Below are 15,791 nucleotides of genomic sequence, written 5' to 3' on the forward strand. Positions count from 1 at the left end.
ACATAAACATATCATTACCTATGCACTCATTCAAACAAATATAGATCAAATGTTGCTGGGGATTGACAACACACACAACGCTTGGACACAGGTAAAGATTTGTATTCTTATTTCTGTGTATGTCATGACAGAAGTGACCTTAACCTTACTTTCTAAAATTCCATCACACATTTAAATTATAAACTCAGTCAATGCTTATACCCGTCCCTCACAATTGTTTTAAAAGCCATGAATTTTGAGGTCATCTCATAATATTTACAGAATAAACAGCATAACCCTCTGTGATATGAAAGCCGTCTTGGTCAGGCACATGCAATTTAATACAATTACATAGACATTTTTTCCTAAACATATGAAGTAATTAGATATTTTTTTGTATTCTTATAAACAACAATGCAATAGGCTATTTACAATGATTTAAGGCAGCAAATTACAGTGGTGCAGAGCACCAAATTTGTCATTTGTTAAACCATTTTCCCTTGTGAAATGTTCCAAGCCAGAGATAGCTTTCAGAACTGTTAAAATGGCGATCTGGTCAGTGAGTAAACAATACCATTCAGTGCATTTAAAAAAATCATTAATTCTCTGCCACCACGGCAAAGTTGTCAAACTGTGCTGGATAAAAAGTTTGTGTTCCTATGGCAGCCCAGCCATTCTTTGGTGTCAGCACCACTGCATTTTCCCACAATGGATATCCGTTCAGCTGGCCTGACGCAAGCTGACCCTGCAGGGGACATGATTGCAGCGACAAGATGAATAGTCACATCCTGCACCGAGCATTCAGCTGACAAAGTGATTAGAAAATCATTTCATCAGCAACAGAAAACAGAATAAAATAAAAAATGCATCAGCGAGGTTGGTGTACCTGTCATTGAGAAGAAATGAACTTTTTCCAAAGCTGCGGAATAGTCAGTGCCAAATGACAAATAGTAACTGTGTCTACATACTGTACAAATTATTTTTCTTTTTTGGTGATTTTGACTTGTCAAGGCCAGTAAGAAGATTTCTTAACAAACAACATCCAACAAAAATGGCTGTGTAAGAAAAGAACAAATAAATAAAAACAGGCACTCCAAAAGTCTAATTCAAATGCAGCAAGTGAAACATTGCAACGCTTGTGTTTTTCCTGGCACTATTCAGACATTGGATATTGAAAAGTTAAGTGTCAAACTTCAAATTAATGTTGTTTTTAGTTATTTTTCCATCAATCCAATTTTAAAACATTAAGAAACCCCATCTACAACTGCAAGTCTAGTTTACTATTTAATCCATATGTCCATCACATGATATAGAGGCTGCCGTGTTGGTTATTTAGTTTTGTTTATTTCTAACAATAGTCTGAAGTTGATTAGATGGAACTGAAAAATGGCCATGAGCTTTTTGGTTGAAGATCATGAAATTAAACTAGAATTAATACCCCTTTCAATAAAAATGACAACTTAATCTTTTTATGGTAATGACTTCAAGTTATTTAGGCCTATTTATTGATTTGTAGACCAGACTGGAACAGTAAAACCAGAAAGTACCAAAAAAGTGTAAGACAATTTTCTAAATAAATGAAGACACTTACTTCCACAGTGAGTGATAAGGTGTGCCATCTATATGCTTGTGTGCCAGATGGTCCCTCAGCTAGTACTGTCTGTCCAGCTGTGGACCACACATAACCAAATCATTCGGGTTAATCTGTGCATGCTTTTTCATTGAGATGGGGTTTTTCTAATGACCTCAGGAAATATGAAATTACTAACCAAGATCATTTGTAACTTTGTATGTGCCATCTGTAAATACCCAGAAAAAGACTCCCTTGGCACTGCGGACGGCCTGCCCGCCTTTATCCACCCTGGCAGCAATAAAAACGCCGCCAGTCTTTACACTCTCCATGAACACATCACATGTGACAGTGAAATTTTGCCTGAGGAAAAAAAAGGAAAATAACCATGTAGATATCACATCCAACTAGCTAAGCTGTATATTCTGGAAGGAATCAAAATCCAAGGTAATCACCACTGATAGTCTCCAATGACGCTGATGGTCTGGTCGGCATCCGCTACCCATGTAATGGGTCTCTCAGTCAGAACCTGGCGGAAGGTGAAGATGTGGGGCCCAGGGTCGCTAAAATTGTGGAAGTACTCAAAAACCCCTGTTTGGTCAGCAAAGTTTGGGGCTTCTGTGAAATTTGGGTTTCCTGCAGTGGATTATGGATGACAGAACAAAAGTGTGATTTGGTCATTCTCTTTCATTTTGCAAGCATCACAACATTCAGTGACTAGAGCATATCCGACACATTTCTTAATAATTTTAAAGCTACGTCTCTTCTTTAATTAATTTGTGACTCTGAGACAATTCTTCACAGCAATATAAAGGGCTCATCATCTAAATAAAGAAAAATTATAACCACAAGTAGGGACAACTTTGAAACTGTTTCTTTTGCTGACTGCCCTTGTATCCCCATGGACTTAAAAGGACAATACTATTGATATAGTGATATTTTGGTTATTATGCATTCTTAAAGCACAACACCGACTCCACATATTTAAGAAAAAGATGAGACAATTGTGCTTTCACAGATTCTAACTATGGTAACTATATATCTCGCAATTTTCTTTACACAGAATGCTGTCAGTGTGATATTACTTCTTATGAGCGATAACAGTTCTGACAAACAAAACAAACAACAAAAAAAAAAAACATTTCAGTAAATTACCACTTATAGAAAGATTTATTTATCTCATGAATTCCCTGACCACTCATATTATATGCCTGGCATTTGTCTGTATGCAACCATACAGCATGTTTCACAGAAGCACAGTCCATAAGCGGTTTACAGAATGGGACCAATAACAGCTGCTAGTATTAGAATCAGTTCTTTCGATCTCTTAACTATTATGTTAACGTCAATCTCATACAGTTTGTCAAACACAATTCTACGGAACATTCGAGGGGTTGGATTTAAACGCAACCGTCCTGTACAGCTAATTTACATCACAGAGTTTTTGTACTGCTAACGCTCTCCAGAGTTATTTTATCATGCAACCAATGTGAAATGGCTTCCTAACATGTGGTCTAAAGCCAAATACATTCTAATGAATTCTTTTCAAACTGGCCACTACCTCTGAGAATCTCTTGAAATATGAACATCATCTACATTTTATTGATGAGTGGACCTTGTGTGCAACTTACGAACATTGAAGTTGTCCTTATAGATCTTTGGGAAACGAGAGGACGCAGGAGGGTCCGGATAACTACCTTTCTGTCCGACTGTTAATGTTGTTATTGTATATACCTCATCTTCAGAGAGATATAAAGTGAATGATCCATCTGAAAGCTGTAATCATCAAATATGATGAAAAAATTCTTTGTTTGGCTCAAAGTAAAAATTCTTAGTTTGGTTCGAAGGTTTCATCATAAGAACATTTTCAGAACTGTTCCTCTACCTTGAGTGGTCCTAGACGCTCAAAGAAGGAGGGCTTCATTGTCTTAAAGTTAAACTGTGACCTCCAAACTTGGAGCTCCTGGATAGAGGCCTTGAAGAAAAAAAAAAAAAATCAAGAAAAACAGAAGTTTAATTAGATCAAAGTATAATCCACCATCTTCAGTTTACTGACTCAAAAACTTACAAAAGATCCATTCAGCTGAAATGTTGCATTCTGGGATGTCACATTAAAGGGACGGAGTGGAGGTCGTATGCAAACTGAATGATCATGTGTCTGTTAAGAAATTACAACAATAAGAGGAAAATGGAAAATGTCATGCTTAATTTGAGACTTCCACCCCAGTGCAGTAGTTATATTCTTTGGATCCCCTGGATATCCAAATCCTAAGAAACTTGAAGAGATGTGTTGTGTATGAATACGTTAATGATCACAATATCTTTAAGTTGTCCAAATGTTAAAATACACAACTTGCCATGGTTTCTATGATAACCGTAAGGTTCCCCTTTCCATCTGTAAGGGCAACGTAACTTCCACCTTGTGCCAAATGTCCAACTGTTTGCAGATAGGTCCATCCTGGTTGGGTGAACTGGGTGGTATGGGCTACATGGGTGGCAAAACAACACAAGTATTTCATTAGTTTTTATCATTGAAGTTAAAAAAATCATATTACAGGCAGATTTCAAAGCATGTACAATGATAATGGCTTCAAATGTCTATTGAAATCAAGCAATATCTCTTAAAATCATGTTTATCATGAGCCTGGTTAAATCTACCAACACCAGGGAACTTCTCTACTGTTCTATTTTAATTCTGCGCAAAACATTATTAGAGACATGCAAGTAGGTGATGAGAGCACTCCACCACCGTTTCTTTCTTATATCAAAGATTAATTTTCGGTTACCCTGGGATTGGCACTTTATCATCCATGATAGATGAGTGATTTGTCCTGCAGTTGTATTTGTTCATCCAATAGATTTCAATGTGATTGGTTAAAAAAAGGGGATTCGAAGACCTGGAGCATAATCTTTTTCCACAACAGTTTTGAGAGGTTTTCAAAATATTAAGGACTCTAAGCTGTCTGTTTTCAACATAAATCTAGGCAACATTATCTGTATAGATACAGTAAGTATAATCTATTCAGATAGATTCTTGTGGCTGAGAGCCATGTTTGTGCAGTGTTTGCAGTGTTAGCAATGTAACTGTAGACAAAATAGTTCTTTCTCTGTCGAGCCTAGGATGTAAAGTGGTCCAGTAAACCACTGTGCAGTAACAGCAGTTGCACTTGTAGGGTTCTGTAGCCTAGCCACAGTTTCTAGAGGAATGTTGTAACGCCAACCTGTGATCCAGATGGGAGATTCCACCACATAGTTGCCGCTCCAGGGCTCGTCAGCAGTCATCAAACCATCCCGGCCAAAGGGCAGTGCCTCATAATAGCTGGCCACCAGGTTCCAGGAAATAGTTCTGAGCGCAGATAGATAATATCAAAAGCATGTTGAAGTTCTGCTTTGGTGGATAGTGTTTTCAATATCTTCACTTTAATATGTTAATCCTTATCAGTATATGCATTTGTGTGTTGGATTACGCAGTCATGAATCCATTAACGTAGTTCTGGTTGAGAATGCGGGCCCAGCAGCCGCCTCCTACATCATCATTAAAGGTGCTGTAGTCCTCTGAAGACCACAGCCGTTTTTGTGTCTTCAAGGCATCTTCTACTGTGGTGGTGCCTGGATAGTGGGCCCTGAGGTATCATTCAAAGGACATTAAGAATCATGTAATGGACATTTTTAATACATTTTGCCACAAAAGTCTATCGGAATGTGCTAAAAAACATTAATGCAGAGTTTATTTACTCAATAATACTCAATTGAAAAAAAAACCATTGTGTACCATGTACAATAAAATAATATGGGGGTGGGGGTGAGCAAGGTAAGAGTAATGTTAAGGCAAAAGCCAAAGACAGAAAGATGCTGGGATAGTTACTTTCTTTACCTGTACAGTAAAAAGTCTGCTGTATACTATAATGAATGGCTGTAAAAGACTGCTGTCTCCTACTGGAATGAATCTTAAATTCTTTCTAAAACAATTTTAAAAAAGAAATGCATTCGCTAATTGACTTTTATATTAAGTATGTGCAATGTCTTTAAATACAGTTTTGAATTCAAAGTAGTGATGCAATTCTAAGCTTTCCTTGTGGCCTATTCTTTTATTCAAATCTGGTGTGTCTTAATCTTAAGGACAACTGTGTTTTGTAGTTCACCAAAAAGGCGGGTAGTCCTCTCATATCCTTTTGACTAGGACAAAAATACATCCATTTAAAATGCATCAATGGGCACCACCTAGTGTATCGAATAAACATTATGACTAAGGTTACAATTTATATTCTACTTGTATAGATTACATTCCAAAAACCTTGGACATGACAATGGGTTATAACGTGCGTGCATAATCTGTGAAAAAAATAATTATTCAAGCACTTGCGTGAAGTTAGAGACAACAGGCTTTTGTTAAGAGTGGCAAAACAGGAAATAAGAGGCTGTGCATGCAAGCTTCTTCAGTAAAACTATCCTACCCTATAACGTCTACAGCTCTGCTCAGCTCGGGGTCAAGCCGAAGAGATAGGGCAATGGGCTCCCACAAGTTGTCACTGGCTATGATCCTGACTCTTTCCAGGCCATATTTATCCATAGTATATCGGAGAAGCTGGTACAGCATTGACACACACATACACAGACAAACACACATACATACGTGCGAGCGCGCACGCACACGCACACACACACACACACAGCAGAGAGTGTGACATTGGGGGTTCATTACACAATTATGTCCTTTAGTTAACAAATTGGACAAACTTAAAATTCTGATAAGCTGTTCATGTGCCCTTTTTACGTCTACTACAACTCCCAGGTCTATAACCTTAATATCTTTTCTATATTTAATGCGTTTGTGTTTCGGCTTAGTTCGAGATGAGCCAGTACAGTAGCATGCATGTTGTTAGAGTAGAAATACCCTATGTATGAGTGAAGGTGTTAAGTGAATGGAGGTGTTTTCTAGCTTCAACAATAACTTGTGATAAAGCAACCATGGCACCTTCTACAAGAGTAAATCAGGCACTGGTCACCACTGTGAACACGATAGCAAACAAGCAAAGTTTTAAAATACAAAATCATTATCAAGAAATTTCAAATGACTTTTTATGAAAGCTAGAAAGGGTTCTTCTGTATCTGTGAAATCACATTGACGGTAATACAGATATATAGACCAGGGCAGTTCATGTTCATTAGGAGGCGCTCTCTCAAGCAAATAGCCGTATACATGCTGAGCTGAACAAGCTGGTTAAACTTTCACCTCTGATCCATGCGATATAAAAACAGCCACAAACATTAAGCTGTGATCCCAACTTTATTGAACTTTGCAGTGAAAAAAATGTAATAAACATTTTTTATTGCTAATTATGGCATATATACAAGCCTGATGCCAGTTGTTTTGGACTATGACACAGCCAGATTCAACATCTGATAGTCACATGTTGAGGTTATCAGTTGTCATTTTGCAGTCCTTTAGTGAGACTTTAGTGCTTCTTTCATGCCATTTGCAGCTGACTGTACTTACCCAATCACCTCAAGAGCAGCATTAAGATACGGGTCAGCCACCATAGATTTAGCTATGCTCCAATCACCGTCTGCTGCGATGATTCCAACACCAGTTAGACCAACTTTGTCCAGCATGCTGCGGAGCCCCTTTGCAATAAAGATATGCTCTTAGATGAATTTTGCCATAATTGGGTTTCTCAAAGCAGATCAAACTCAATGTTGGTGGCTGTTTTTCTCCATTCAGGTAAACAGAGGTATTTACATAATTTGCTAACACTGGGCATTCACACTGGTAAGGAATACAATGATAGATTTACCTTGATGTACTTGCTGTTGAAGTCTCGCTCATTCCAGATCTAAATATATGAGTTATACATAATCAGTTTTTATGTTGAAATTAGTCAACATGAATGTTTAAAATCAAACTTAAAAATGTACTGTTTTGTAGCTTCTGAATATGTTGTTGGATATTTAATTACCATTTACTATACTTTAACATCATTACTTAGTCTACAGTTGTATTCATGCAAAGTATGAGGCAAATTCTATGCTTGGATGTTTTACTGCCTGTTTAACATTGTTGATTACTGTAAGGAACATGTTTCATTATATATGTTATTTTTTCTTCCTTTGCTCTCTTTGATATTAATTATCTGCTTGGTAAGTACCAGACAGTAAATATATAAGTGGTCAGCAACAGTCAGCTCTCAGCCTTCATCATTACTGAAAATGTATAGCTGTATAATTTGGGAAATGGGCTATGCCTCATGGTCACGGTGCATCAGAGTGCCTGCTGTAGCACAGGGTTTAACATACACATGTTATTGCAGCTAATGGGTTAGAAGAAAGGTAAGAGAATTTACGTAGTTTCAATTTTGGATGCATCATCATTTCGGATTTTCTATATGTATAAAGATGATTTCAATGAAAGTGGAACCCACCCCAACATAATCAATGTCCAGATTGTGGAACTGCTTAGCTCCAATGATCCATTTCATCACATATTCTGCAGTAATGTCTGGATAGTCATAGGGCCAGTTCTTGCCTTGGCCAATCCAGCCAGGAAATGCCCATGGCAAACCTGCAGGGAGATGTGGTACAAATAAATATATTGAACAATAATAACCTTCTTTTAAGATTAACATGTGTCCCATTTCTTTTCATGGTCTGCGCTAGAGGCTGTGTGCTTTATCACCTATAAGTGTGATGTCTGGGTTCCTCTTCTTTGCCTCCTTCATGAGCCACCATTCATAGCCCCGGAAGTAGTTCTCATCATTCTCATAGTGCATATGAGATGGCTCTGTTCCATCTTTCAAAAGACAGAGGTAAAATATAACAGAATTCAATATTTTACAAATGATCTGTAACTCAGATGCTAAGAATACTAGTATTCAAAGTACATCCACATCTACTGTTGTGTGCACAGCTGATCTAAGCTATACTGAAAACAGTTTCATTACAAATTTTGATTCTGTATTGTATGTGAATTGAAACTTGGGTTTTAACAGATGCTTCATGTGTGGTTATTTAAGTAAATGGTACTGTGTAAAGTGACACTGCAATACTAGTACAAATACAAATACCTCTTCACCAAGCACTATCCCACTAATCACACCTGACCCCCAACCCCCCTGAAAAAAAACAACAAAAAAAACAAAGAAAAGAATGTATGCACGTCTATGGTTTTGAGATGGCTATTTGGTAGAGTGGTCACTTCTGACTTCCGATGACTGGTTCTTTGGATCTTTGGTGACTTAATTGCACTTTTTGCAAGTCGCTTTGGATAAAAGCATCTGTTAAATGACTGTAATGTAATTTAATGTAATGTAAAAAATATGGCAAGACCAAGTTTTGCACATTAGAGCATTATGTATATACATACATTCAAACGAATGAATGAGAAGTGATTAACAGTTAGGTTGTACACTATACATACATTGATACTTACAATCATTATTCAGCTATTACAACTGATAGTCATTCGTTGAAGTGCAACTAGATAAAACTCACCTGTGGTTTGGGCATCTCCTCCAATTTCCACCTTCAGTATGTGCAAACTCGCTCCAAAGTTTGGCTGAAAAGGGGAGAACCGTCACGTTTCCCAAGAACATGATTTTAAACTGTATCAACAACTTAAAACTGGCTTGTGTTTATACCTTGAAGAGGTAGTCAAGTATCTGGCTCCGATAGGGTTCCGCGTAATTCACAAGTAGACGAGACGTGGCCTGAAGAAAATGTTACATGAAAGTTTTACTATTTGGTAGAAAACATGAATCATAAAAAGCAAGAAGAAGTTAACCGGCGAGCCACTGGCAACATCGCACCAGGAAGTAATTGGACTCAACTCACCCCTCCACCGCTCAACCCTCCGATTCCATCGAATACTCTCCCCAGACCTTTTTTATCATCGAGACTGTAAGTTTGAGAAAAGCCGAAATCTACAGATAGACGCAGAATTAAGACAAAATACAGGGATATCCACCGCTTCATGGCTTGACGACCGCCTTGACTGTAGCTCTGTACCACAGGTCACATGACCACGGCGTTCGGAAGTCACGTGACCAGTCTATCCTCGTAACGGGATTATCTATCTATCCATCTATCTATCTATCTATCTATCTATCTATCTATCTATCTATCTATCTATCTATCTATCTATCTATCTATCGTGTATGTAGTTTAGACTCAAGAGTTTTTATTGTCATTATGTAAGAATTACGAAAGTTTGTACACGTTCCACGCATTCCGCGTAGAATGCGTAACAAGAGGCGTTAAAATGTTAAACACAGTAGAAAAAAAAAGTTGATGGCAGCAAAACGGTATTGTGTATAAAGTACATGCACAGTACAAGTTCCAGCGTATAGGAAGTGAATGTTGTGTGATGGGTTAAAGGCATAACCGCATGGTGGCACTGTTGTCCAGCATAGACAGATATTGGCTGCAGCTGGCGATGATGTTAGATGAATCATCATGTCACGTCCCATTCCCGTGTTAAAAACAATATCAGTGACAAAAGATGATCAATAATTTTGCAGAGTCCGTTGTTCTAAAGCTTACATTCTTGAAGCATGAATATTAATGTTGACGTGTAAAGTATCATTGTTCAAAAATGTGTCTTCAAAAATGTCTCATCTGAGCATTACAACATTTTTTTTTTATTATATAAGAAAATGTGAGAGGATGCCCCACAAAGTTTTCATTGAAGCTAAAATAGCTGTGAAACTTCGGGAAAGTGACATGTGTCTGGTGGAGAAAACATCTTCTGCCCTTTATACGCTTCAAATTTCAAGCTCAAAGTGATGCTGAGTGCCTCCATTCTTACTGAAGAATACATAGCTTTTCCTTTTTTTGGAATGTGTTTCATTAACCTTGCCAATAAAAATCTTTCATTCTCAGTTGTGGCCGTAGCTCTCTCATCTTCTGTTATTCATATTCCTTCAGCCTTCTTGAAAGCCTCAGTTTTTCTTTCGTCGTGACAATTTTTGCTTTTAAAAACATCTTTGTAGTGTCTTGCTCACTGTCATTTTACAGAACCTATCTTTTTACTTTCTCGAGGAGCCTGATGGTCTGACCTTAATCTTGCACTCCACTGTTGAAGACACATCTTCTATAGCATGCCCAAAGAGCTCATCACTCCTTGAAATAAATTCTTCTTTTTTTTTTTCTCCAGTTTGTCACCTTGTGTGAGAAACACTAATGAGTATGTTCCCGCTTTTGTGATAAAAGTGTCTTGAATAATCCCCATGATATTTTGCTTCTCCTTGGTGAGCTTTCCAAGCTTGAACACCAGCAGATTTCGGTTGATATACATCAAAACAATATCACATTATCCCTTATGAACGTTGAGCACTTATATTAAAGCATTGTAGTTCTGGAGATATGTAGAAACTGCTTTCATTCTGGAACGAAACACAAAGCAGTTCATGCCAGAACTCAGTAGCTTGGGACTTCTAAAATCAAGGAGTGATTTTTTCTTTTTGGTCATGTACTTTTGTGTTGTATTGATAATATGTTGCTTCATTATTAATTCTTGAATAAATTAATCTAATATTTTGAGTATTTAATTTTTATTTTTTTTTTTTTGCAGATTTTGACGAGCTGTCAACAGACTTACATGGATTTATTTATTTTTTTCAGTTACTATTATTGGTGGTTGTCCTGCCGACTGACTCAGGTTTTCTGTCATGATGTTTGAAAAAAATCAGGTAACTAGTTTTGCTACATGTGCCCGGTTAATAAAGGAGAATTTCCTTGACAATTTCTTATTTAGACTGCTATCTTCTTCATATATAGCATAGAGTAGCTCAGATAGATAGATAGATAGATAGATAGATAGATAGATAGATAGATAGATAGATAGATAGATAGATAGATAGATAGATAGATAGATAGATAGATAGATAGATAGATAATACATCATAATGGTGCTTTCCTTGGATTCATCTAATATAAAACAAAGTCCAGAATGATTTAAGCATTGCCACCCATCCATTGTCTGCTACTGATCTTGGATGCTGGATCATGGTGGGATGCTGGAGCCTATCCCAGCAAGAGGGGGTGTACACCCTGAAGTGGTCGCCAGTCATTCACAGGGGCATAAATACAAACAACAGACAACCATTCACTCACTCATTCGGGGCATTTTTTCCCAATTTGTTCCAATTAAACAGCTGAATGTTTTTAGACCGTGGTAGGAGACAGACGCAGACACGAGGAGAACATGCAAACTCCACACAGAAAGGCCCCTTTGTCAAGATCAAACAAGGATCCTTCATGCTGTGAGGCCAAAAGCGCTAACCACTGAGCCATTGTGCCACCCAATGTAAGGACTTGTTTGAATTTTTCAATGCAGATCTGTCTGCTTATTATTATTAAAGAAAGCACATAACCAAAATAACGTTTTAGGTCATTTTATTGATCTTATCATACAATAATCATTATGACACAACATACAAACCAATTCTATACCTGGTCTTTGGCTTCAAGCAAGTGTTGTAGATTTTAAACTCAAGACGCTATTTCGTTTAACACCATAAAAAAATTATGCAGTGGCAACATGATAGAAACAGGAGCTTCCTGGTTTGTTATGATTCATTAACTTCATTTTTAAAGACATGGTTTCAGTTATTGTTCCTTTTGCTCCTTATTTGATGTACTCTTACTTATTAAAAGACAATGTTTCAATTCAGTCTACAATATTGTCATAAAAAATGTAACCTATGCAATTACATAATAGAAATGCTGACATAATTTAATTAATTCAATTGAAATAAACAATGGCTGGGACTTTGCATATTTATTCTATGTGATTGCTTTCTTATGCAGTAATGCTATATGCTTAACTTTTGGTCCTGCTGGGCTGAAGCTTTTCTTGTTTGGATAGGGTAATAAAAAAAAATGCTTGAAAAATGCAGGACAAGTTTCATTGTGTAACATGATAGAAATACTAAATTAAACACACAGCCATGTCTTTCCTGCATTCCCATGCAGAGACCAAACCTTGGCCTATTCCACCCAAAAATAACAGGATCAACAGCATATTTTACAGTTCTTACTTACCAGTACACTTAGTGGTAGTATCGGGGTTTGCATCATGTGTGAGAACAAAGTGAAACCACTGCTGTCTTATTACGAAATATATTTCCTTTTTGACAACAGTTACAGCAACATTGCAACAACAGTAAAGATATTCAAATGATAACAATAATAAGGACAATAATGTAGCGACTCCAATGCAGCCTCAGGGCGGCACGGGCCAGTGTCACCCTGTGCCGGTCCCAAGCCTGTATAAATGCAGAGGGTAAAATGATGTTTGGCAAAACCAAACATGCAGATCAAACCTAATGATCTCATACCAGATCAGTCGAGGCCCAGGTAAACAACGATCGTACCCTGGTACCAATGACCTACAGGGTATGAGTGGAAATAGGGCTACTGTGGGTCAAAGAAGGGGAGGAGGAAAATCGTGACTATGACAGGAAAAGGAAGAGAGTTGGTCGACATGATGCAGAGAAGGAAGGTCGATATACTTTTTCTAGTTATCATGTCTTGTAGGCTGTGGTCTATGCTTTGTTCACCTCACGTAGTGGTCATTGTCGTGTTGGGGGGGGGGGGTGTTGGGCAGCTCGAGGATGAGGCACTTAGGTGGGTAGTGTAGCTACCCTGCCATAAATCTATAGGCTGTTTCCTGTCACTCGCTGGCCCTTCGCTGATCTCTGGATGGAAGCCTTGCCATATAGGATGCTGTCCGGTGATTGGGGGAGGGAGCTGGAGAAGGGATCAATGTGGGTGAGGAGCCAGAAGTTTGGAAAAAGTGAGCAGGGATAGTGTTGCGGAGCAGAGAGTCAAGTATGGGTGTACCAAGGAAGTGTGGAGAATAAAATGACAACATTTGGAAGGAATGTTTTGTTGCGGATGTCTTCATTGAAGCATTATAATAATCTTCGTGGAGAGTGGAAGTTCGAAAAGTGTTCGAAACTGTTTATTTGCTACCAATTTTTTTACATCATGGTGATCTAGCAACATTAAAATAAAATGCGTTTCTTGTCGCTCACAATACGCAACACAACTGCTGATTTGCGACACCCGCTGGCAACGCGATTTATTGAGTCAGTCCTGATGTACAGAAGCTGTGTGCTAATATTGATAAAATAAAGGTAAAATACCCATTTTAATTTAAAATAGTATATTTTTTACGATGTTTAGTGAGAAAGTCCTTTTTTTTTTATTTTGACATATGACATTTGGGTGTCAGGTGATGAAACATGGAACGCAACAAAGACATGACACAGAGGCTGACGGCGCTTTTGGTTTGCTGCAGGGGAATGATGCAAGTGCAGAACTCAAATGGACGGAGTATTTCATTCAAGCCTTCAACCTGAGTCTTTTTTTTCGCAGTTCAAAAAAATTCAGTTTGTTGTATGCAGAAATAGAACCATGGAGTCACCCCTGCCTGGTGAAGGGCAGTCTGATATCTTGTCTCTTATACAGAGACAGATGTGCGGACAATGGAGTCACATTTAGGTGGTTTATTATGGAGAGTCAGAGGAGTCATCCATACTACTGCAGCTACAATTGTGTTCTGACATTCTCTCTTCATAGGGTTCCTATCTCCAGGCCAATGCTGCCTTCTAGAGGAAAATTTCAACAAGGACACAAGTAGCATTCCCTACCTACTCCTTAAACTAGATTCTTCTCAAAATGAAGCAGTGGTAGCTCCTGACAAAATTATCATGGGGGGCAACTTTTGCAAATATGACTGAGGTGACCCATAACATAGGTAAATTGACAGATAACTAGACAATTGTCACAATTCACAATTGTCTTGTCAAAATTACACAGCAATTTAACAGGAGGCAAGAAAACAAAAAACTTTCCTCTAAATAGATAAGCTACAAGGTACATCTAAGATTGCTCTCAAATGATGTTATCTACAGTGACCATAGAGGAATGACGATTTATTGATAGAAGAATTGTCAGTTTACCTCTGAATATGAAGAGAGCCTGTTTGACCATTGCAATCAGTGTATTAACATTTATCTTTCTAAGTACAAGAACTTTGATTAGTAAAACCACATATATGGTTTAATAATAATAAAAAAATGAAATGATTCTATGTGTGTGTGTGTGTGTATGTGAGTGAGAGAGATTACACATGCATGTGTGTTACAACTTAAACTACATTAAATTATTGACATTTTGGTCATCTCATTTTCAAAGTATCACAGTGATCAATCACCTTCTCATTAAAATCAGGCAGGTTTTTTACAAGTTCCCTCTCCATGGAAAGCATGGTCAGAGCATTTAGACGTTCCTGGCCCATTGCATTTCACAGGAATGTCTTAATTCTCTCTCAGCATGAGAAACTGCTCATCTTATGACGTTGTCATGGGAGTGGTTATGAGGATGTTCAACAGAGTCATTGTCTCAGATGTGTCTTAGAAGAACCTGGTACAACTCCAGTGCACTAAAGCGTCCTCTGAATCCAGGATTCTGATATATAAGGCATAATTCCTTCTTCAGCTTTGCCTTACTAAGCATGGGGTATGCTTTCACAGTGGTGGTAAGAGCTTCAACAGGAAATGCTCTGTTGCTAAAGCTCTGAAGGGTACATTTGATGAAGACTGCATCAATATGAAGACTGTGTCTGAGTTTCCACGTCTGTGGTCTCATCTGCCTGGATAGCTACAAATTATCTGTGCTGAAATGGCTGTTAGAATGCAACTAGGAAGCTTGTTTTGGACAGCTTTGATGTTGCCTTAAAGATCGAGGCAGTTTTCAGATCTAAATTCCACCCATGTCCGACAACTTGGATAAATTTGGTCAAGTGTTGATCTTAACTTTTGGCAGGGCAGCATTTCAGCTGACGACCGCTCAGTGGTGGACTAATTGTGATACAATAATTAAACTTGACAGTTTAGTGTTCATGCTTCTCTTACCAGCCTTCTTCATCATTGCCTTGAATGTCTGAACTGCAACACAAGCTGAAGACAATTCACATGATCGTGTGTACACGATATAATAATAATTTATTAATTGCTCATGGGGATTTTTTTTTGGATGAACCATGGGCAGCTGGCTAAGGGAGAAGTAAGGGGTTTTGTGAATTAAATTTCCATACTTTAGCTGATGGGTATAATTTTTTCGTTAACAACTGTAACGTGTTTCTGGTGCCGAGCGATCGTAAAGCGGCAGCAAAGACACACTAAGTGAGGCACGCAGTGACGGGGCCTCACGGTAGGGGACACTGGTGGTCCCAGGGATC

At 38.0% G+C, this 15,791-nt stretch overlaps 1 protein-coding gene across 2 annotated transcripts; it reads right to left on the reverse strand.

Moving 5' to 3' along the window:
* Nucleotides 1-43: 43 nt before the first annotated feature.
* Nucleotides 44-9,577, reverse strand: galcb (galactosylceramidase b). Of its 2 annotated transcripts, none has more exons than XM_086160302.1 (17): nt 9,377-9,577; nt 9,184-9,252; nt 9,038-9,101; nt 8,223-8,336; nt 7,969-8,108; nt 7,345-7,383; nt 6,004-6,134; nt 5,017-5,172; nt 4,771-4,895; nt 3,907-4,034; nt 3,618-3,707; nt 3,435-3,524; nt 3,181-3,325; nt 2,005-2,185; nt 1,749-1,912; nt 1,571-1,647; nt 44-724 (listed from the first exon to the last, which is right to left on the reverse strand). In XM_086160302.1, exons 1-17 carry the CDS (start codon nt 9,515-9,517, stop codon nt 578-580), a joined length of 2,001 nt encoding a protein of 666 aa, XP_086016428.1. In that variant the 5' UTR covers nt 9,518-9,577; the 3' UTR covers nt 44-577. The 2 variants fall into 2 exon arrangements, with proteins under 2 accessions (XP_086016428.1, XP_086016429.1); XM_086160303.1 differs by lacking the exon at nt 6,004-6,134 and adding an exon at nt 7,047-7,174 and having other exon boundaries at nt 45-724.
* Between the last annotated feature and the right edge of the window lie 6,214 nt (nt 9,578-15,791).

This window comes from Fistularia commersonii, chromosome 15 (assembly GCF_037954325.1).
Source record: "Fistularia commersonii isolate RoL2024-O1a breed Wild chromosome 15, RoL_Fcom_v1.0, whole genome shotgun sequence".
In the NCBI taxonomy this organism is placed as follows: domain Eukaryota; kingdom Metazoa; phylum Chordata; class Actinopteri; order Syngnathiformes; family Fistulariidae; genus Fistularia; species Fistularia commersonii.

Bases quoted from the DNA above. Each gene is read 5' to 3' on its own strand.
- galcb (XM_086160302.1), bottom strand. From the start codon at position 9,517: ATGAAGCGGTGGATATCCCTGTATTTTGTCTTAATTCTGCGTCTATCT. The intron at 8,109-8,222 runs GTGATAAAGCAC...ATCTCCCTGCAG, and splicing joins CCCAGACATCACACTTATAG to GTTTGCCATGGGCATTTCCT. The intron at 6,135-7,344 runs GTAAATCTATCA...ATGCTGTACCAG, and splicing joins TCAACAGCAAGTACATCAAG to CTTCTCCGATATACTATGGA.